At 39.9% G+C, this 22,504-nt stretch overlaps 4 protein-coding genes and 1 pseudogene across 6 annotated transcripts in view; 4 read left to right on the forward strand and 1 right to left on the reverse strand.

Moving 5' to 3' along the window:
* Positions 1-2,854, forward strand: part of LOC117620720 (phenolic glucoside malonyltransferase 1-like) — a 28,678-nt gene extending 25,824 nt beyond the window's left edge. The window contains exon 2 of the mRNA XM_034350896.1: positions 1,380-2,854. Coding sequence (XP_034206787.1) covers positions 1,380-2,542 — 1,163 coding nt within the window. The 3' untranslated portion in view covers positions 2,543-2,854. The remainder of the gene's footprint in view (positions 1-1,379) is intronic.
* A 100-nt stretch (positions 2,855-2,954) lies between these two features.
* Positions 2,955-4,425, forward strand: LOC117620724 (annotated as a pseudogene).
* Positions 4,426-5,492: 1,067 nt separating this feature from the next.
* Positions 5,493-10,416, forward strand: LOC117623164 (nuclear transport factor 2-like). 3 transcript variants are annotated; one of them, XM_034354039.1, is made up of 9 exons: positions 5,493-5,702; positions 6,612-6,798; positions 7,621-7,915; positions 8,001-8,239; positions 8,320-8,500; positions 8,665-8,786; positions 8,870-8,935; positions 9,392-9,455; positions 9,711-10,416. In XM_034354039.1, the coding sequence occupies exons 2-9, from the start codon at positions 6,613-6,615 to the stop codon at positions 9,953-9,955; spliced, it is 1,398 nt and encodes a 465-aa protein (XP_034209930.1). In that variant the 5' UTR covers positions 5,493-5,702; position 6,612; the 3' UTR covers positions 9,956-10,416. The 3 variants fall into 3 exon arrangements, with proteins under 3 accessions (XP_034209930.1, XP_034209929.1, XP_034209931.1); XM_034354038.1 differs by having other exon boundaries at positions 5,493-5,639; XM_034354040.1 differs by having other exon boundaries at positions 5,518-5,639; positions 6,601-6,798.
* A 1,552-nt stretch (positions 10,417-11,968) lies between these two features.
* On the forward strand, positions 11,969-14,816 carry LOC117622769 (ninja-family protein AFP3-like). Its single transcript, XM_034353543.1, has 2 exons — positions 11,969-13,244; positions 14,183-14,816. Exons 1-2 carry the CDS (start codon positions 12,530-12,532, stop codon positions 14,593-14,595), a joined length of 1,128 nt encoding a protein of 375 aa, XP_034209434.1. The 5' UTR covers positions 11,969-12,529; the 3' UTR covers positions 14,596-14,816.
* Positions 14,817-15,116: 300 nt separating this feature from the next.
* LOC117622768 (LRR receptor-like serine/threonine-protein kinase RPK2) lies at positions 15,117-20,624 on the reverse strand. Its single transcript, XM_034353542.1, has 4 exons — positions 20,212-20,624; positions 19,948-20,097; positions 15,871-19,848; positions 15,117-15,711 (listed from the first exon to the last, which is right to left on the reverse strand). Exon 3 carries the CDS (start codon positions 19,816-19,818, stop codon positions 16,375-16,377), a length of 3,444 nt encoding a protein of 1,147 aa, XP_034209433.1. The 5' UTR covers positions 19,819-19,848; positions 19,948-20,097; positions 20,212-20,624; the 3' UTR covers positions 15,117-15,711; positions 15,871-16,374.
* Positions 20,625-22,504: the final 1,880 nt, after the last annotated feature.

The raw sequence follows: 22,504 nt of genomic DNA on the forward strand, positions 1-22,504 counted from the left end.
GATGTATGCTATGGTGTGTACGAGGCCTGATATTTCACAAGCTGTTAGTATTGTCAGTAGATATATGCATAATCCAGGAAAAGGGCATTGGCAAGCTGTGAAATGGATTCTACGGTATATTCTGGGTACTGTGGATGTTGGTTTATTGTTTCAGCATGATAAAGTTACTGGTCAATGTGTTGTTGGATATGTGGATTCTGATTACGCAGGTGATTTGGACAAGCGTAGGTCCACTACAGGTTTTGTATTCACTATTGCTGGAGGTCCAGTGAGTTGGAGGTCGATTCTGCAATCTACAGTTGCTTTGTCGACTACTGAGGCAGAATACATGGCAGTAACAGAAGCTATAAAGGAAGCCATCTGGCTTCAAGGGTTGCTTGGTGACTTGGGGGTCCAACAAGACCATGTGGATGTTCATTGTGACAGTCAGAGTGCTATTTATTTAGCAAAGAATCAAGTTCATCATGCACGTACAAAACACATTGACGTAAGGTTCCATTTTGTTCGTGAGATTATTGAAGAGGAGATATTCTTCTTCAGAAGATTGGGACTGCTGACAATCCTGCGGATATGTTGACAAAGCCAATTTCGTTGCTCAAGTTTAAGCACTGCTTAGACTTAATTGGCATTTGTAAAATTTGTTGATTGCCCCATAGGGGATTGGGAGACGACTATTGGGAGTTCTACTTTGAGGGTTTGAGCCAAGGTGGAGATTGTTGATTATTGCCTCAAACCAATAGTCAAAAGTGATGGATATTGACAAGTTGCAATGTGAATGCATTAATTGGCTTTCACAAATGGTGGTAGGCTATTGTTGACTTGGCTAACCTTTGGCTTCTTTGAGAAGCCACTTCCTTTGGCTTCTTTGAGAAGACACTTCCTTTGGCTTCTTTGAGAAGACACTAACCTTTGGCTTCTTTGAGAAGCCACTTCCTTTTGGCTTCTTTGAGAAGCCACTTCCTTTTGGCTTCTTTGAGAAGCCACTTCCTTTGGCTATAAATTGGAAGCAAATGGTTTCATTTGAAGCATCCAACCAAGTGTTGAGTAGAAGAGAAAAATAGCAAGAAAGGCATTTTGCCAAAGAGTGAAACAAATTCTCTCTAGTTGTTCTTTGCTTTGTATCATTGTTTTCTCTTCCTTTGTGAGTGTGTGAGGTTGGGTGTATTTGGGTCTTTGGGAAATTGAGTGGTAAACACTATTGTATATCTCCATTGATTATAGTGGAATACTCCATCGTCTCCAAACTGGATGTAGGCAATTGCCGAACCAGTATAAATCTTGGTGTTGTTCTTGTTGATTATTTTGTTCAATTTTTCTCCTGCCTGTTGTTATTTATTTTTTCACTCGCAGTTGGTTGACGCTTCCGCACAACACCCAAGACTCCCACAAACCCGTTCTCAGTTATGTCCAAGGCGACGCCGTTTCGCTCACCACAGCCCATTCTGATGCTGATTTCCACCGTCTTTCAAGCAACGACTTCAACATTGAAGCCAAAGAATACCATCCTCTTGTACCCCAATTGGCAATATCTCGTGAAAAAGCTGCTGTGATGGCTTTTCAAATCACTCTCTTTCCCAACAGCAGCGGCTTCTCCATTGGAATTTCCATGCACCATGCAGCTCTTGATGGCAAAACTTTGTTCATGTTTCTGAAATCATGGGCCCACTTATGCAAACATGAACCTGATACTTTGTTGCCTGATCAGCTGAAACCATTTTATGACAGAAGTGTCTTCATCCAGGACCCAGCTGGGCTCGAGCTCGAAGCAATCTACTTGAACCAGTTTCTGAATATGGACCAACGACCCAACAACCGAAGCTTGATGGTTGCCACCCGCTATAAATCTCTAGCGCTACCAGATTCGATTCGAGGCACGTTCGAATTCACTAGCACAAAAATTGACGCACTAAGGCAATCTGTCATGATCAAGAAACATCAACAATATCATCAATCTGTTCGAAATTTGTCAACGTTTTGTCTAACATGTGCCTACACATGGGTTTGCTTAGTCAAAGCAGAACAAGAAGAAGAAGAAGAAGAAATAAAAGACGACCAAATACTTATGGTGCTTAGCGTGGACTGTCGGTCTCGCTTGGACCCTCCTATACCTGCAACCTATTTTGGCAACTGCATAACGGGCCATGGAGCATTTGCAGAAAGAAAAGGACTTTTGGGGGAAGATGGGTTCTTTGTGGCTGTAAATGCGATCAGTGAAGCCATAAAAGGTTTGAATAACGGGGTCTTGAATGGGGCAGGGAACTTGGTTTCAAGTTTGTACCTTTCTGGATCTGATCTTCAGGCTACTACTGATCATTCCACAGTGTTTACCACCGCTGGTTCACATCAGTTTAAGATGTACGATACTGATTTCGGGTGGGGAAGACCAAAGAGTACCGAAGTGGTTCCTATAGGTAGAAGAGGAGCCATCACTTTTTCAGATGGCAAGAATGGAGGTGGAGCTGTTGACATTGGCTTGGTTCTGAAGAAACATCACATGGAGGTTTTTGCTTCTCTATTTCCTAAAGGTCTTGAAAATCTTTGATTTTCAATCCCCTTAGCCTCATATGCACTACTATACTATAGCTGGTTTCAATAGAAATTTATATTTCATTTTATCTTTTGGGGAATAATTGGGAGTTCATTGGTCATTGGGGCAACTCTTATGCTCTCAATTATTAATCTTGTTAAGATGTTGCTATTTGAAGCAGGCTGCTCTGTATTTTGGTTTAGTATGCTTATATATCTCTGTATATTTTGTTTGGGACAAACTGGTGTATAAATTGCATGGAGTTTTACTGCTCTAAGATTTGAATCACAACTCATTTTCATGTATATAGTTACTATATTCCATTTACATATTGATTTGGATCACAACTCATTTTTCAACCATGAACTAAATGATTGTTTGGATCAATAAAGTAGGACAGAATTGTTCCACAATCCACATTTTGAACAATTCTATGAGTTGTTTGGATTAATGATTTCTTAATGCTTGATACTAATATTCATATGTATTGACTTTGATAATTTAATTGCTTTTATGTGGGTGTCATCCTAGTGTGCCAGGCTGTTAAATGCTTCGGTTGGGGCACCAAATATATATTCTAAGGGTGTGAACTTAGAATATCAAAGCTTCTATCTCCAATGGCACAACCAAGCTCAATCAAAGTAGTTGAGGTTTGCTGGGTAGCTCCCAAACCAAACTCACCAGACTCAGCCTCTCCAGATGATCAGTCTCTTCCTCTAACTTTCTTTGACCTTCTCTGGCTAAGGTTTCCTCCCATCCAACGTGTTTTCTTCTACGAAATATCATCATTCAACACACCCCTCTTCTTCGATTCCATACTTCCAAAACTCAAAGCCTCACTCTCTCTCACCCTCCAGCACTTTCTGCCTCATGCAGGAAACCTCACTTGGCCCCAAGACTCCCAAAAACCCTTTCTCAGTTATGTCAAAGGTGACACCCTTTCGCTTACAATAGCTGAATCTGATGCTGATTTCTACCATCTAGTTTCAACCAACAACTTCAATATTGAAGCCAAAGAATACCATCCTCTTATACCCCAATTGGCAGTGTCTCATGACCAAGCCTCAGTGATGGCATTGCAAATCACAATTTTCCCCAACTGTGGTTTTTCCATTGGATAAGCCGTGCACCATGCTGCCCTTGATGGCAAAACTTCAACATCTTTTTTGAAACTATGGGCTCACCTTTGCAAACATGGAGGACTGCCCTCATCTTTGTTACCAGAGCCACCAAAACCATGTTAAGACAGGAGGGCCGTCAAGGACCCTGCCGGCATTGAAGCAATCTACTTGAAGGAATGGTTAAATGCCGGAGGGCCCAATAATACAAGCTTGATGTCTTTGGGGGTTAAAGAATTTCCACTAGACTTGATTCGAGGTACGTGGGCCTATTGGGAGAAGATGGGTTGTTTGTGGCCTTAAATGCAATTAGTGAATCTATAAAAAGTTTGGACAAGACCTTTTTGGATGGGGCAGAGACTTGGGTTTCAAGAATGCTCAATGCACTGCAGACTACAGATAGAGTTCATTCCATTGCTGGGTCACATACTTTTGGGATTTATGAGGCAACTGATTTTGGATGGGGAAGACCAACGAAGATCGACTTCGTTTCGATAGACAGGACAGGGGCTATCTCCTTTTCAGATAGCAAGAATGGTGCTGGTGGTGTTGAGGTTGGGCTGGTTTTGAAAAAACATTATATGGAGGCTTTTGCTTCTCTATTTGCGAGAAGTCTTGAAGACCTTTGAAGCCATCTTTAGCATTCTGCAACAGTTGGTTTGAACAAAAGTACCTTACTTCTTTCTCTGTGTTTATGAGGCATCTTTATTATTCTTTTTGCAATTGAAATTACAGATTCTGTATGAATTGCATGAATCACAGCTCATGTTCATTTGAGTATTTCATATATTCCATATTATCATTAAAAAAAATTTGCTAGGAGCTGCAAAGGTTATATGCGACTGAAGTCTGAATTAAGGCTCCATAATTTTAATTTATGATAAAAATAGATAGGGGAAGCCATTGCAATCAGCTCCACAGAAGCATTACATTGGATCAGTGTTCTTGATCTGAAACATTCAACCATTATCATGAAGTCACGTGCTTACATCTGCAGAGAAAACCTGCGGCCTCCCATGCTGCAGACAAAAGATCCAAGTAATGGGGCTTGATGTATATCACATTGACAGATTTACACATTGTTACAAAATCCCTGGAGCTTATTTTTTATTTTTATGAAGATGTCTTTTGTCATCAAAATGTCGTATACACGTGATTTTAGTTGGTCACCAAACATAACAAAGCCTGGGATTTTAATGATATAATAAGCATGTCCCACAACACATGATTGGTCAATCACCTAAATTAACTTGAAGCTAAAGACCTTATCTATTCTTATTATAACTAAAAGCACCAAAATTTTATTTTCTCCAATAGTATATTTGTCTACATGACTTTTCATACCATTCAATAGACTTCAACATCAAATAATAATGTAAAATATATTGGATGTTTATATTTGTTATTGGTACTCTAAAGGGTTATTTAGTACTCCACTTCTGTAAAAGTATAAGAAGCAAATTACATTTAGAATGGTGCGTGATGACTGTTTCAGAATGACAATAACGATATTAAATCAAATTTGAAAGTGTAGATAATTTGCCACAACCTTTATATATGTTTGTAATATTAATTTTAGACTAGAGCGGATATTCTTCCTACTATGTACCCAAATTCGAATTCTCCTTCATTTAGATTAAATTAAAATAGAATATTATTTTTTAATTATAAAATAATAAGAACTACTTGCTCAACAGAACATCCAAAATTCAATTTTTGTAAAACAAAAAAGCAAAAAAAAAAAAAAACAAACAAACAAACAAACAAACTTTTAAAATTTGACCAAAAACCCTAAAAGAGAAAAGAAGAAAAACTTGACTAGGTGTAAAAAAAAGGTTACTTGACCCAATCTGTGCACCCGTTGGTGTGAATTGCATCAGAGTTCGCTGTTAGCTTTCTTTCTCAGACGCTTCTTTATTTCGTGCGCCAACTGTTCGTCTTTCCCTCTCTCTCGCTCTCACAGTCTCACTTACTCTTCTTTGGTGAAGCACAAGGTACCCTACCATCTCATCGTTCCCAATCTCTGTCTCTAGCAAAGCTATAGCATTTCATAAAGGGTACTTTTTTGGCATTCATTTCTTTGATTTTTTTCCATGTACTATTCATTTAATGGGTTCTTTAGCACCCTTATTGTTGATTTTTTAAGGTTGTATTTTGGTCTGTCTTTTGAAAGCTATTTTCTTCTTTATTATTAGTGTTCAAATGTTTACTTTTGTTTGTGTGATCAAGCATTATACAGGTCGTAGAATTAATTTAATGAATTTTGTAACTTTAAGCTCGCCGGCTCTGAATGTTGGGCTGATTATGTATTGATTTATCATTCTATCTAATTTTCTGAGATGGGTTTTGTTTATTTTGTGGTATGAGGTTGGTTTAGGGTTTAGGTCTTGAGCTTTGCTTGGTCTGAATCCAAATAATGTGGTGCTGTTGCTTCGAGGATCTAAGTTTTTGCAAGTTATTGTGCCAACTTTTTTGGATTTACCTAAATATTCAGTACTCACTGAAGCAGATTATGTGGTTCTCAGTTTTATGGAATATCATTTTAATTTATTGTGCTTCTAGGGTTTTCTCAAAATGTGGTTGTTTCATTTAACCAGCTCTCCCTTTCTCCCTTGTCTCTGAGGTTTTCTTTAGAAGAAAATGTAGCAGTCTTTCATATCGCTAACTCCACCATGTTCTGTTTCCATGCAATGTAATCGAAATTGGTACATAGTTTTGTGGTGCTAGTTTCCTACTGTCTCTTTTGCAGTTGTTACTTTACTTTTGGGATAATTCTTTCCCTGATCTAGGGATGAAGGGCTAGTTTTAAGCATGGGTTCTTTGTGCCTTTGATTTTGTAAAGTCAAATACATTATATGTGCCTTGTGCTATATTGCTAACTCACTGCACCTGGGTGTTTTGAATTAATTATCTTCCATTTATTGAGGAATTGTTTAGTAGTGTTTCATTTCTCAGTCTTTTGGCAGAATGGCCTTGCAGACAGCAATTCCTCCACCGACTCCCAGTGCCCAACTTGTTGGAAATGCTTTCATTGAGCAGTATTACCATATTCTTCACAATAACCCGGGCCTGGTCCATAGATTTTATCAGGATTCAAGTGTTCTAAGCCGGCCTGATTCCAATGGTGTGATGACATCAGTGACCACTATGCAAGTAAGTTTTTGGTAGGCAGTTTTTCTTTTGGGTGTCATTTCCCATGGTCTATTACTTGGTTCTACTTTTTGTGAAGCAATAACTTTTCGCCAAATATGCTATAATCATCAAGGAGTACATTAAATAAACAAATGTATGTTGGTGATTCATATAGGCAGTTCTATTGTTAGATGTTGAGGATTCTCTATGGTCCACAGGTTGTTTACCTGATTATTCACACATGATATTTTTAAGTTTGAATTTATCTGTTGCATTTTTGGTTTTTTTTAAATACTTATTTGAATGTATAGTCCTGTATGATTCTGCCATGCTCTTAAATCCTCAGAGATATGGTAATTTTAGGTCTCAGTTATGCTCTGAATCATATAGTCACTACAATTTCAGGTGATTTCCTCCTTAAGGGCTGACACATGATTCATAAAGATAATAAGAAATTGTTTTATGTTCTTTGTTTATCGAGTACCCTAGATAGCGAATACATAGATTAGATGGTCGATGTCAGAATACTGGTATTACTGGCACATCTTGAACATGTGACTGCTTGGCACTTGAACATACTGGATATATTTTTCTTTTAAATGTTTTTGGACTCAATATCCATAAGTGGTTGTGCTCAAATAGCCAAATTCACATAAATGGAAATCTGTACACAAATTTTTCTTCTTTTACCATTTTTGTTTTATTTGATAACGATGATATTATCTTGAAGGTTTCAAGATGACTAATTAACATACTTTGAATATTATATTATGAGCATTACCTGCTGCAAGGACATCACTTTTTCTTCTTTTTTTTTGGCCCCTCAATTTTTTGTTCGAGTAGGGAATCAATGAGAAGATCCTTTCCTTAAATTACAACGAATATAAGGCTGAAATAAAGACCGCTGACGCTCAGAAGTCTTATAAGGATGGGGTAACTGTGTTAGTTACTGGATGTTTAACGAGCAAGGATAACTTGAAAAGGAAATTCGCCCAATCATTTTTCCTTGCCCCCCAAGACAATGGGTTCTTTGTATTGAACGATGTCTTTAGGTTTGTAGAAGATGGAGAACTGTTTGAAAACCATTCAGTTAATGGAGTTAATGATGCCACAACAGTCCTTTCAAACCAAGATCCTGGTAACCTATCTTACCTTTTTTTTGTTACTCTAGTTCTTTATATTGCACCAGGATCTTGTTTGCACTTCTTATTGTTTGTTTACAGAGCCAAATCATGTTCCTGATCCTCCTGCACCCGATCTGGAAACTACTCAAGTTGAAGAGAATCAAATTGGTATTGAGAAAGCTTATGACACATCAGACCATGAGAGACAATCAGCTAACGAGAAGGAGTCTGATGCTGAACCCCCATCTTATTCAAATGGGAACGATGTCCCTGTGGCAGTTGAGCCAACGTCTACTACAGCCCAAGAGGATGCTCCAAAAAAGTCATATGCATCAATTGTGAGTTAACGGACACAAATTTCTCCTTAGCCAGAATTGTTGTTGAAATAGTAATAGAAGTTCATGGAATGTTATTGTAGGTAAAAGTTCCCAAAGGGAGTCCAGGACCAAATAAGGTTTATGTGCCTACTAATACTATAAGAGTGGCTCCTAAGAAAGCAGAGAATAATTTGCCTGCATCGGCTCCACCTGCTTCTGTGCCTGAAGCATCAGCGCCAACGAGCACTAGTACCCCAGAGAGTAATGATACTAATGAGGAAGGTATGCTTGGCTTTTCTGAATTTTCTCCCTTTATATTCTCTTTATATTTGCAAGTTTCCATTTGAAAATTTTCATATAACTGAAATATAATTTATAAATTTGCATTTATCTGAATTTAGTCATCTAATTGCTTTTCTATAATGACGAAATTGCATTTATTGTAGTTGAGGGTTATTCTGTTTACATAAGGAATTTGCCCTTAAATGTGACGGCTGATCAGCTTGAGGAAGAATTCAAGAAATTTGGACCAATAAAGCAAGGAGGTATCCAAGTTCGAAATAAGAAGGTTAGTCTCTAATGTGAGATGTCCTCCATGCCAGAAGCGTCTCCTGCTCAGATATAGATTTTCTGACATATTTGTGTGTGCAGCTGCAGGGATACTGTTTTGGATTTGTTGAATTTCTGTCAGCAAGTTCCATGAATAGTGCCATTCAGGTAGGTGTTTAAATTCTATTTCCTATGTTCTGTATTCAAGTTCCATGAATAGTGCCATTCATGAGTAGTGCTATAGGATGTGGATGCTGCTGTATTATTAATTTCCATGATTCTATCTGCCTCGTCAAAATCAAGTCATTCTGATTTGAACAATATGAATAGGATATGGGAATTCTTTCTTCCATTGTCCTCGGCCTTGTCCTGTGGTGCACTGTTGAGCCAAATTTTAGAGGTTCTTTTATCTTATCTGATGGGTAAATAATCTTTATAGCATGTTAGTCTAAGGCTCTAAACGCATGTGTATTGAGTAGTCATAGTTTCTTACTTTCCAATAATTTTCATCACAAAAGTTTCTAGAGTGCCTTTAGATCTTCCAATCGTAATTTGTTTATATATTATTTCTGATATTTGATTGGGATTTCTTGTGTATCTAATAAGAAAGACTTAATGTTTCAGGCTTCACCCATCAGTTTTGGTGGCCGTCAAGCTGTCATCGAGATAAAGAGAACGACCACTCGAGGTAAGGCAGGGCAGAAGTGTACGCTTTATGCAGTTCTCCTTCATTAATTTAATAAATGTGTTATTTTGAAGATATTTAAAAAGCTCATGCAAGGAGAATCCACTCCAGAAAAAAAAAAAAAAAAAAAAAAAAGCTCATGCAAGGAAAATGCTCCTAAATTTCTAAACATTTGATGACACTGCTTAAAGTTTGGATTACTAAGCTTCATAAGTATTATTTTAAAGACATTTCTTTCCATGATGCTGGTTTTTCTAGTTGGTAGCAGTGGAAGAGGTAGGTTTCCTCCTCCTGGAAGGGGAGGGTTTCGGAGTGACAGCTTTAGAGGCCGTGGAAATTATGTTGGTGGCCGGAGCTTTGGAAGAAACGAATATGGGAACAGGGGTGAATTCTCAAGCCGAGGCAGGGGTCCAGCTGGGCGTGGTGGAGATGGTTATCAGCAAGGGAGAGGGAGAGGCGGCCGTCCAAGTGGAGGACCAAAGCAGAATGCTGTTTCTGCGTAGAGCTAATAGAATGCGTAGTGAGATTTCTTTTTTGTGGGAATATTTTAACAAGATTGATTTCATGATTGGTGCACCTGGAAGTGTTGGTAAGTACTTTAATCATAACTTATGAGAGAGAGAGAGAGAGAGAGAGAGAGAGAGAGAGAGAGAGAGAGAGAGAGAGAGAGCTTAGACTTTGAATTGGATTAACTTTGAGATGAAGAGGCATTTGCTGTAGGTTAGGATTTATTTTACCATTATAGAATTTTGTCTCAATTGGGTATCATGTAATTGTTCAGAAACTTCAGGCCATCCACTTGTTTTACCAGAAACTTCTGAGATTACTATGATGGAGTTTGCACAGTTGTAGTGTCTTTTCTTTCTTTTTTTGGGTTCTCTTTTCTGATCAGTTTAGCTGTAGTGTCTAGTAGCTGTAATCAGAAGATCCTAACACTTTAATAGATGGGAGTTTTGGGGTTATACTTTGAATTTTGAATGCATTTTCCATTTGGTTGTTTGGTTTGAAATTTTGAATGTCTTCTTCATCATCTTCATTTATCCTTGTGCTATAATATGAGCAAACAACAATTAGGTTTTATCGAGAATTTGTGTTGGGCCAAAATTAGAAATTTCTTGCCAATGGATTCCCACCACAGTTGTGGTGGCTTACCCCTCCCCCGATGGGTGGGTTGTCTTTCCTCCCAATGTAAAAAAATTAAAAATTAAAATAAAATTTTATTTATCTGTAAAGGAGTGGTTTGAAATCATTATTCCCTCGTGTAAGATTCTAGGTTCAAGTTTACGTTGTGAGTTTAATATATTATCACTCCCTAATACGAAAGATTCTTTAAAAAAAATTGAAAAAAATTATTTTATCTAATTTGATGCCTTTGAAAGATAACTAGCTATCTTCCAAAAAGGAAAGGATATTATTAAAAATATTGCCAAAAGAATATCTCCTAATCATCCAATCTTTATCATTATCATTATTTTTAATAAATCGCTCTGACAGGACGCGTGCGTACGACACGCGAAGTGTCATCTTTACTTTTCCCCATGGGCCCGAATCCACTGTGATATCTTCTCCCTGTACACGTTGTCCCGCAACTTGGCGTCGCTGTCTCCATCCGTTCCTATATGTACACGCCCCCCCTCCTAACTGCATGTCGACACGTGGCGTGTACTCTGATGCCTTACAGTCTTCATCTGATAAAAAGAGGAAAAAGAAATGTGCAAGTTGGCCCTCTTGCTTCCTCTCTTGGGGTCCACACCTGACACCTCATCTACCTTTTGTGTTTCATCACCTCCCTCAAGTCTTCCGGGGATGCTTCTGCCTTGTCTACCTTAATCCACATACATTATTGTCAAATTTTTTTAATTAATCAACTTGTTTAGCATTTTTGCTTTTGCCAAAAAATTTGATTGTCTTACTTAATTTCATATTAGCCATGCCCTAACCAAGGATATATAATTGTGATTGCAAATCGTGGAAGTTGATTTATAACTTATTCTATTCGGATCTCAACTTATATGAACAATTATTAACTGTTAATGTGAACGATTTGTAATTGTCCGTTGTGAATGGTTTAGTAACTCTCCTCCCCATAATTCGATGGTCCCTAAAAACATTTGATTGAGAGAACTCATCCAATAAGATTTTAATGAATTAGGTTAATTCTGCTTAAATTAGCAACCGTGCTCCTTACAGAGCGAGTAGCACTCCAATCCACACTCGCGACGACAATATTCTCTTCTCGGAAACGAAAGGAAAAGACTCTGACCCGGATCCCCAGGCATCATCCACGTGGCGCACTCTGGGAGCGTCAGTTTTCCTCGTTCTGGAATCCAGCTCGTTTATAGATGGGATAGATATTACGTAAGTGGATAGAGCGAATTGCGGCTCTGCCTCTACTCTCTTCGCTACGACGAGGACGAGATATTTGGGCCACGTGGCAATCTGTCAGATTCCGCATCTCCCGTGTGACACGTGTTCTCCGGGAACCCAATCCAGAAAACCAAAGAGTTGGCGACGCCTGTTCGGCGTGTCCTTCAGATCTGCGTCTCTATAAGCCACGTGCTTGTCGGGGCTCCTCATGTCCGCCACGTGTCGGGTGTCTACGACTTCCAGGGGCTTTTTCGGTATTGCACTTTTCTGTCTTCTGCAGCCAAAAAATTCATTTTTTTATTATTTTTTTCTTCCCCTGTTTTTTCTTTTCGCTCATAGTCTATTTGGTTTTTCCTCTTCTGCGAAAATGCTTCTCGTGGGGTCATTGACGTGCGTTTCAATTTTCTTCTGCTTTATGTTCTTCGTTGTTTGGTACAACTGATGGCTCTTCTCTCTGTTTCTCTGAGAAGTTCATGGCGAGAAAGTGGAAGAAAATGTAGGCTTTATGCTGCAGTGTTTGGTTGGAACAAGCTTGGAATTACTATTCAAAGAAAAACATAGGATAAAGTTACCAATTTCTCAGCTTCCTTGGATTTTCTGCTGAATTCTACTTCCTGGTTTTAAAAAAGATTATTATTTTGTCATCTGGGTACCTCTTAATTTGAGCAATCTTGTTTGGATTCTGGCGTTCTGCAATTTTTTTTTCTTCAATGGCGCAAACAGAGGAAGGTGGAAACAGAGCAACCCAACAGGTGTTCTCAATGCAAGGGAGTAATTTTCCGGGAGATCTGCTGAGGAAAATAGTTTCCGGGAATGATTTTCCTGGAAAATTCGAGGAGCCAACCCAAGATTCTGAGGAGATTGAGCTAAGCCTCGGGCTTTCATTGAACGGTCGATTTGGGGTGGACCCAAGAGCCAAGTTACTGCCACTCAAACGCTCGTCGTCAATCCCTGACTTCGCGTCGACCCCAGCAAGAGACGAGGACACGACATGTCGTGTATCTGCGCCGTGCATGGTGCCTCTGATGAGGACTTGTTCTCTGCCTACGGAAACAGAGGAGGAGTGGAGGAAGAGGAAGGAGTTGCAGAGCTTGAGGAGAATGGAGGCGAAGAGAAAGAGGTCGGAGAAGCAGCAGAGGAATTTGAAGGTGCCTAGAGATCGGAGCAGAGAGAACTTTGAGGAAGATAAGAGAGGAGGAGAAGCCATGAATGGGGTTCAAAGTTATAGACAAGAGCAGTTTGTGAAGGTGGTGGATGAGTTTAGAGCAATGGGGATCCCCACTTGGGTATCTGGTGATAAGGGTAATTGTCCGGTTCCTCCACCGCCAGCATCTCAGAGCACAATTGGGTCTCAAGGAAGTGGCTCATCTGGGATTTCAGAATCTGAGAGCCATGCTGCTGCTGCTACTGCTGCTGCTGCTCAAGGTATTCTCATTTCAATTTGAGATTATTGGTTTCAGCTGTTTTCTCTGTGTGTGTGTTTTATTTTATTGTTGAACATTAATTTTCAATGATTTGTGTGAATCAAATATCACCTTGAAATTGGAAAAATTGGATCCTTAAGGCAGGTTTTCTAGTAGGATTTTGGTTCATGTTATGTAGTTTGTAAATGATTGTGTGGTGAATGCCATATAAGTAGACCGGATGGCTCAATTCGAAAACACGGTCTTTAGATTTGGAACTGGCCAAGAAGATTATCTTTATAACCTATAGATTTTGCGTTTGTAGGAGAATGTCAGTCTCATCATGGTTTGAGAATTCCCCCTTCATGTTTTTGACGTTTTTAAATGAAATAGAAACGGCAAGCCACTCTTGAGAGTGACCCTTCCTTTTGCTCTGGATCGTTCTGAATTGCCTCCCCCAATGAACCAATTTAGTGCGTGCTGCTAGCCATGTTGGAAGGGGTTCATGTGTAACCAAGCGAGTATATGCTGGTCAGAAATTGATGTGCCCCAAACATGTGTTCAAGTGTTCTATTGAGTAAGAACTGATCTAACTTTAACTACTCTGTAGCCTAAATTTTCAATGGGACCTCATGATAATGATAATGTTTCGTTTAAGTAGAATTCTAGATTAGGTGTGTCGTGTGAGCGACACTGTTTTGGGGCCTTTGACATTCGATAGAGGGCAGTTCAACCGTGCTCTCCCAGATCCCTCTGTATTGCTTTACTGCCCCCAACATCAATGCTCCTTATTGTCGATGATGTAATAGACTCATTTGATGTTTAGTCTCCCAGTTTTCTCATGCCATGCCACTGGACTTGCGTATCATCTTATGGAAACATAGAACCTGTGAAAAGCTATTTTATGTTCTAGTGTCGAAGCTCTTGTGCTCCTGTGACATTTTACCTCTTGATATGCAGGAGTGCACAAATGCACTGAACCAAGAAGTCATGCCAATGCTCAGTCTTCTCCAAAGACTAATAAGGAACTGTTAGTGACCCCTCGAATGATAACCACCGAAAGATCAGGTCAGTTCAACGGAGTTCAAATGGAAATTAACTGTGATAAACCCACAGTTCCAGAAAAAGGAGCCAACGAAATTGTGAGGAATGTGTTGGAAAATATGCCTTGTGTGTCTACAAAAGGAGATGGCCCCAACGGGAAAAGAATAGAAGGGTTTCTTTATAGGTACAAGAAGGGTGAGGAAGTGAGAATAGTATGTGTTTGTCATGGCAGCTTTCTCTCTCCCGCCGAGTTTGTGAAGCATGCCGGCGGTGGTGACGTGGCACACCCTTTGAAGCATATAGTAGTCAATCCATCTCCGTTTTTGTAGTTGTAGTGCCCTTGTAGATCATGTCAAAACCTTTTATCTAAGGACGAGGGAGAAAGTGGAGAAGATCCATCAATGTTCCTTCCTTTTACCTTTTTCCTTTGTTTATTTAAAATTGTCTTTCAATGGGACTGATGGGCACTTGTATTGAATTCGGTACATGAAGCCTTGTGTTGGAAGGCTATAATGATTATAACTAGAGGAGACAGGTCGTTGCATGTTAATATTTGTTGGGTCATTTATTTTGTTTAATTCGTGGCAATGATGTGAGGAAGTGGAATATAAGGTAACCGAGAGTTTCGAAAGTAACGGATTTATCTCTGTGGAGCAAAGAAGGTCGGTTGCCTGCTGTTCTGGTTTTTTATACCTACCAGTTAGGTTATCTGCAGATGCGAATTGAGGAGATGAAAACAATGACCTTGTTTGCATTACTATAAACTTCATGGAGTTGCTTGGTAACTAACCCAATAAACTTGACATGGACGGCGAAACCACCAACAATTATTGTGATCAAAAGGGGAAAATATAAGTTCAATACAGTTGTACATAGAAGAAATTGTGGAGGCCAGAGTGAAATTACAGGATGGGATAGCATCTTTGTTTGGTAGGAAGCTCACATGGGTAGGAATTTCAACTCATCACATAACAGATATCAATAAGTTGGCCTCACCAAACTCTTCAGAGCTTACTTTACAGAAAACCTAATTTGCTCGTTTTATTGAACAAATAAGGCAATCATATACACACGTATAAAACAAGGAACATGAATATCTGTGTGATTCAGCAGGTTTCATCTGCAAGGCCCCTGAAACAATTGATGGCGCTTCTCTTTCTACAGATTACTAATGTTGACCAATATATGCCAAGGCTCGCGAAGCACCTAACAAGACGGGGGCAGAAGTGGCTTAACCCGTAGTTCGATCTGCTTCGCTTCAGGTCTTTTCAAGCGAGAGTCGACCGTACACACAACTAACAAGACTAGAACTTCCTTAAAAATCATCAAGGGGACCTGCATCATCTCACAACGCAGCAGTAAAGAAATTTATTTGCACGGCCTTGTCGAGGAAGAATCTACGGTTGATGAAGCTGCCATCTGCTCGTCTGGCCTGGAAGCAAAGGCTGAAATGGTATCATAAGCAAAAGTCCAAATCTCTCCATGCAAAGTCAAGAAACATCTATTATGACCATACTTCAAACTTGGAAGTTCAAACATACTTTATCCAATCTCATCAATCAAAACATGGTAATAACAAAGAGAAAAAGAATGAGGACTTTTACCTCTAATATCATCCCCTCCTCTAGAAACTGCTAGCACTTGTATGATAACTATACTCCACTAAGTTCTTGAGGCCAGAGTGATTGCAGCATGACAAGTAGATATCGAATTGGATATCATTTCCTTTTACAGGAAGTTCACATGGCTAATCATATAACAGATATGAATAAGTTGGCCACAGTAAACACTTTAGCCAATACTTTCCAGAAAATATATCTACTCTGCTTTATTGAACAACAAATGAAGCTGAATATACACGTATAAGACGAGGAAATGAAACATCTGCATTCTTCTGCAGACTCATTGCCAAGGCCCCTAACAAGAGAAACAACATAAAAAAAAATTGGGGGCAGAACTATTTTACAATGTACAAGTGGGATCAATAAGGTTTAGAAATCAACCTAAGGCCAGTCCCAAAAGAGGACTGAGTGCACAAGCACATATTACAATGGCGCTTCTCTTTCTACAAACTACTAATGTTAACCAATACAAGCCTCATAAGGCAGCTAACAAGATGGAGGCTGAAGCTGCTTAAGTCTTCGTACAACTTGCCTCATTGTAGGCCTGGTCGAGAGAGAGTCAACCGTACACACAACTGCCAAGTGTAAAACTTCTACCAAATCATCATGGGGACCTGCATCCCATAGCCCAGCAGTAAAGAATTCCTTAGCACGGCCTTGTCGAAGAAGCATACATGACCACTGAACAATGTTGAATCCATTTCCATATGAAGAAAATGAAGGATCCAGAGCTTTCTTGTCAGAGAGCAACTCCAGAAGCACAACACCATAACTATACACATCAGCCTTGTCTGAAACACGACAAGTCATCGCATATTCTGGGGCAACATATCCAAAAGTTCCAGCTACACCAGTAGTAGCATGGGTTTCTGAAGTTCCAAGAAGTCTGGCCAAACCAAAGTCAGAGAGATAAGCATTGAAATCATCATCCAATAAAATATTGCTGGGCTTGACATCGCGATGAAGGACACGTGGTACACACTGATCATGTAGGTAGGCAAGTGCACGAGCTATGTCCAAAGCAATCTTGTGAAGTATCCTCCAATCCACAGCCCTGGTAGACCTTTCCTTAATAAATTTTTCCAGATTACCACCCGCCAAATAATTATATATTAGGAACATCTCTGCATCACTGGCATGATAACCAAGCAAAGTGACCAGATTTGGATGGCGAAGCCTTCCAAGAGTCTTAATTTCTGCATGAAATTGTTGAACTCCTTGAAACCTTCCAACTGAGAGTCGTTTTATTGCCACCAGGATTCCAGGAGATATCTCTGCCTTGTAAGTTGCCCCAAAACCTCCATTCCCAATGCAGTTGCTAGCATTGAAACTGCCCGTGGCTCGCACAACACTCTCAAAGGTCAATGGAACCCCAATGTTTGTGAAAACTGTAACTTCCTTCCTGGTAGACCCTAGAGCTCCAGACTTTGCATTCCACTTTCGTGTATACAAGAACAGAACAACCAAAGCAAGAAGCACTGAAACTATGGCTGATGCAGATGTAATGGAAGCTATCTCAATTGAATTGAAATTCCCATTCCTCGAAGCTGGAACTCCCACTGGTGAAGCAGCATAAGGTTGTGAATCACCATCTCTTCCTTGAGAATCTGAAGATGGTTGTGTCAGAGAAAACATGGGGCAAGAATGTATATATGGGTTTCCAATAGCAGCATTGCATTTCATCAGGTTATTATTTGAAGGCAATGAACCGGAAAAGTTATTGAAAGACACATTGAAAGAAGAGAGTGCAGTCACATTTGCCAAACCAGATGGAATCTGACCAGAAAGATTATTTTTGTCCAGCAGAAGAACAGTCAGATTTCCCAAGTTCACAAGATCATTTGGTATCTCACCGGTGAGATGGTTTGAAGAAAGCTCCAGCACTTCTAAAGAGTAAAGCTGCCCCAAACTAGATGGAATGGTACCTGTAAGGTTATTACCAGATAAGGACAGATACCTCAGATCCCTTACCTGGCCAAGACTGGTGGGGATCTGACCCCGCAACATGTTCCAACTCAGGTTAAGGGCAACAAGGGACACCAATTTCCCAAAAGTAGGGGGAATGGGACCAATAATCTGATTCCGAGATGCATCTAAAAATTTAAGAGATTTGCACATTATGCCAACTTCGGCAGGAATCTGACCATATAGCTTGTTGTTACTCACATTAACAACCAATGAATCCAATCCCTCACACTTCCCAAATAAACTACCTGGAAATGTTCCAGTAAGCTTGTTTTCTCCAACAAGGAATGCATAAAGAGTTTGCTTCCCTAATCTTTCATGTGCAATAGGCAGTGACGGCAAAGTGCCAGTAAAATTATTGTCCCCAAAGTTGTGCAGTACTGTAAGACCATCATCTTCTCCGTACAGTTGCAACGGGTTTCCAACTTGGGTTTTCGATGCAAAAAATGCCACATAGGGCGAGGACGGATCATCATCTTTGAAAGAAAAATCTTTCAAGGGAGAAACTGGAGCACAAGTGCTGTTAAAATATTCAGGTATTGAACCTGACAAGATGTTTCCGCTGACATCAAACATAACCATACAAGGAACCTGAAGATCCTGAAGAAGCTCCCCACTAAGCCTGTTAGAGCTTACATCAAAAAATTGAAGCTTCCTGCAGCGACTAAGCCCACTAGGAATTTCCCCAGTAAAAAAGTTCTGAGCCAAATTGATCATTTCTAAGTATTCACAACTACCCCAATTGCTCGGGAAGTTGCCCTCAATACTTGCCCTTGGTGCCCACAAGATCCTTAGCTTTGGAAGGGTAGTAATTTCCACAGGCATTGCACCTTGAAAGTAATTGAAGTCGTCATTCATAGAATTCAACTGCTCCAATAAAGAGTCCACTACTGTATCATTGACTCGTGGTAGCGGATTAAACATAGACGACAACACAAGAACAGACAACTCAGAGCAATTCCCCAACTCTCGTGGTAATGAACTACTTAGGCTATTCCTCGACACATCCAACACTTCCAGCGCCTGAAGCCGGCCGAGTTCAGCTGGAATACCCTCTTCCAACATATTTGAATACAACATCAGCGTCCTCAACTGACTGCAATTTCCTAAACTGCTTGGAATTTTATCAACCAAGAAATTACCCGCCAAATCAAGATGCTCCAGCTTCCCACAATTGTCTCCAATCTCGCTGGGAACATCCCCACTAAGTGAATTGTACGACAAATACACAGCCTTTAACCTACCAATGAAACCCGGAATGGTCCCATTCACAAGATTCCCAGCTACATTCAAGATCTCTAAGCTCACAGAGTTTGACCACGAGGTCGGTATCTCACCTTCAATCATATTGAACCCAAGATTAAGAACCCGCAGATTTGGATTAAGCTGAAACGGCAGAGACCCAGTTATCGAGTTGCCCTCAAGATCAAGAACCTCCAAATTTTTCAAGCCCAAAACTTCACTAGGAATTTCACCATCCAAACCATTGAAGGGAAGCGACAAGACCCTAAGCTCAGTGAGCTTCCCAATTACAGAGGGGAGCTTCCCAGACAACCTTCCTCTACTACCCACACAGCTCCTCCGAATTCCGAACCCATAAAGCGGAAACTGGGCAAAATCTAAGCACGCAATAGATTTCGATCCACCTTCGCCTCCTCCACTATTCCCAGTAATGTTGAGCGCAACCACCTGAGAATTTGAATTGCAGAAGACGCCGAACCATGAGCAGTGACCAGAATTGACCGAATAATTCCAGCTGGAAAGCAAGCCTGACGGGTCTGAGACCGAGTTCTTGAGCTGGAGGAGCACCGATGCGTCAGTATCAGCATCAGCGAAAACGACGCCGTTCAGGGAAGCGCAGAAGACCCATAAGAGCAACACGAGCTTCAGAACAAGCACTGGCGAAGTGGGTTTGCGAAAAAACTGCTCTTTGGTGACTGAAGAGGACGAAGGGGAAAAACCCATCTCTTGAAACTATGACAGCTAAGTGGGTCTCTACGAAAATTACATAAGCAACGCACAATGTCAGCATAAAGCTCGAAAAGAAGGAAATAGCTTAAGAATATAATCATTTGGAAGGAATTAAATTCTTACCCCTTCAGCTAGACTATCTACAACTGTCAGTAGTTTGACCCCTTCTTGCTCTTACATGAATGTTGGACTTGGGTGGCTTTATCAAATCGACGGGGCCATTTTCATCCCCATTACCTTCGTTTCGCTTGCACCCGTTTGCAGTTCAGCCACCTGTACGGACACAAAGATCGCTGCTTTAACTAATGCTGTACTGTGTACTCAACAATTTAGAAGCTGAACTAAATCGAAATCGGAAATTGGGTAAATTTGACATTTCGTATGTACCTTTGTAGCAGTAGGAGAAGGGGATGGTGCCAAATTCCGTTGCCTTTTCCTTTGGGAACTGTTTTTCTTATCTTGAAATTGAAATCGAATAAAAGGAAGCTAACAGCCCTGTTTCCCTATTTGGATTTCGCTCAAAGACTCTGGATTCCTCTTGGAAATTGGGCAATTCATGTCGATCCTGCAGCAGAGAAAAGGCTCTTCGAAACCCAAGAGATCAAAACCCCAAAACCCCTTTCTTCGAGCTGCAGCACAGAAAGAGTAAAAGGGGTTTATGAAAACCCTAACCCTAATTTCGTTGGTACTGATGATAGATGGAAAGAGAGAGAGAGATAAAGGAGACGGAGGAAGAGAGAGAAGACTCAAGTCATTCAACTGTATTCTTTTGAGAAGAAAACGCGTTCTTCTTTTCTTTTTTCTATTTCATGTTTCTTCCTCTTCTTCTTTGCTTTTCCCTTTTTTTTTTTTTTTTTTCAATTTAAAAAAAGAAATTCTTTACATTTTAAGGGTTTTGTCGTATATGGTGGGTGCTGGGGTCCACAAGACATACATTTTAGGGGGGGCTGGGCTCCACAGCCGGTCAATAAATGCATCAGACCCTTAGGTCAATTGAGAGGGAGGGAGAGGCTCTCGGGCTTAGTTGAGTGTGAGAGAAAGAGACAGAAGGGTTAAAAGAAGGAAAAAAGATTCCTCAAAGCTTCTGTACACGCGGCTGCAGAGAAAGGAATCCACGTGGGATGTCCTTCCAGAAGGGGTGAAGTGGGGCCCACCAGCCTTATGATGGTGTTGGTTGGGTCTACTCTAGTGTTCATGAGGTCCAGATAAGAAAAGGGAGCTGTACTGTTCTCCACTGGGATTTGGCTGCCGGCTGCCCCTCTCACTCAGTCTTTTGTGATTTATGGGATTTAATTTGGATAGTTATAGCTCGGAATGCGATTGATGCCTACTTCTTTTACTATATAATATGGAAAATTGGGAACTTTGGACTTCATTTTATTAGGAAGAGTCATTAAAATAGATAATTATTTTGTTAAATTCATCCATATGAACGATTGAAAATCACTCGCACGTCTACCGAGTGATTGTATTTTACAATAATGTGTGTTTTAAGTTCAAATTGGAAGTTTTACAAGAAGGGTGGAGAAGTGTATGATGCGTTCCATCTGACTGGTAAACTTGTGCGTGTCTTTTAGGCTTACACAAGAATTTATGCCTAGGCACACATGATGTTCTTGTACTTGGAAAACTGCAGAAGTGACGCGTATATATATGCTGTGCAGAAGGAATATATGCTATACTTACCAGAATCAAAACAATTTAACCCTAAGCAAATAAATTTTTTTGATCACTTACTGTGCGGTAGAGATTGATGCTGCTTATTTATTACACGAATAATTAAGATACTCAATCGTAATCAAATCCCATACTTAAAGGATTATGGATAGTTTGCTGATATTGTGTCCCTTATAGCGTGAGTAATATTATATACGGGTTTTATTAGTTGTTTGAGAAGATCCATTGCCTGATTTGTAAGTTTTTATGAATAGTAAGAAACTTGGAGCAATTAAGAGTGCTATATTTTACGGACGTGACGTGAGTTAGGACAATTAGTCAAGATAATACATTGAGTTTGATTCTCCTCTCTTGTAAATTCTAACAATTTAGACTATTACTAGTATAAAATGAAAAGTACAAAAAACATTTCAATTATCATAGTGGCATGGTATGGATGCGGGTATAGCTTTAGCCTATTGAAAAGCAACTAATTATAAAAATCTAGCCTTTCCAGCATCCAGACAGGATGCTTTAGCTCTCTCTGTTTTGTCACATACCTAAACAGAAAGTTCTCATCTCGCCCCACCTCATTGCTCATAAGAAAAGCCAACTTGACAAATTGAACATGTTGTAGTTTACATAATCCTGACGTAAGAGTGACGTTTTCTAATTAACATGCATAGTTAAACTATGGTTAGCTAGCTTACTACAGGTTTTGCTGTGCTGGTGTGCCCTTTAGCTTTTGCTTATATTTGCAAATCATTTCTTAGAGATCGGATAGGATCCAGATTTGAATCAATTCAAGGTTCAGATCAACCAACCAGCAGATTTTACTTTGGGGAACCGAAGGCATGAGCTTTTGCTCCTCACCAAACTGGCTGCCTAAAAGGATAATCAAATGCATGAAAAACAGGAATTAAAGCAACTTAAAAACTTAATAGGTTGGCTGTTAGATACCCAATTTTTGTACAGTTTACCAGATTCTGAATTCTGATTTCTAGACCTTCTTTCAATTGCCATC

This window comes from Prunus dulcis, chromosome 3, assembly GCF_902201215.1.
Source record: "Prunus dulcis chromosome 3, ALMONDv2, whole genome shotgun sequence".
In the NCBI taxonomy this organism is placed as follows: domain Eukaryota; kingdom Viridiplantae; phylum Streptophyta; class Magnoliopsida; order Rosales; family Rosaceae; genus Prunus; species Prunus dulcis.

Coding starts and splice junctions, on each gene's coding strand:
- LOC117623164 (XM_034354039.1), top strand. CDS start 6,613: ATGGCCTTGCAGACAGCAATTCCTCCACCGACTCCCAGTGCCCAACTT. Junction 6,799..7,620: donor CATCAGTGACCACTATGCAA/GTAAGTTTTTGG, acceptor TTGTTCGAGTAG/GGAATCAATGAGAAGATCCT. Junction 8,501..8,664: donor TAATGATACTAATGAGGAAG/GTATGCTTGGCT, acceptor CATTTATTGTAG/TTGAGGGTTATTCTGTTTAC.
- LOC117622769 (XM_034353543.1), top strand. CDS start 12,530: ATGGCGCAAACAGAGGAAGGTGGAAACAGAGCAACCCAACAGGTGTTC. Junction 13,245..14,182: donor TACTGCTGCTGCTGCTCAAG/GTATTCTCATTT, acceptor CTTGATATGCAG/GAGTGCACAAATGCACTGAA.
- LOC117622768 (XM_034353542.1), bottom strand. CDS start 19,818: ATGGGTTTTTCCCCTTCGTCCTCTTCAGTCACCAAAGAGCAGTTTTTT.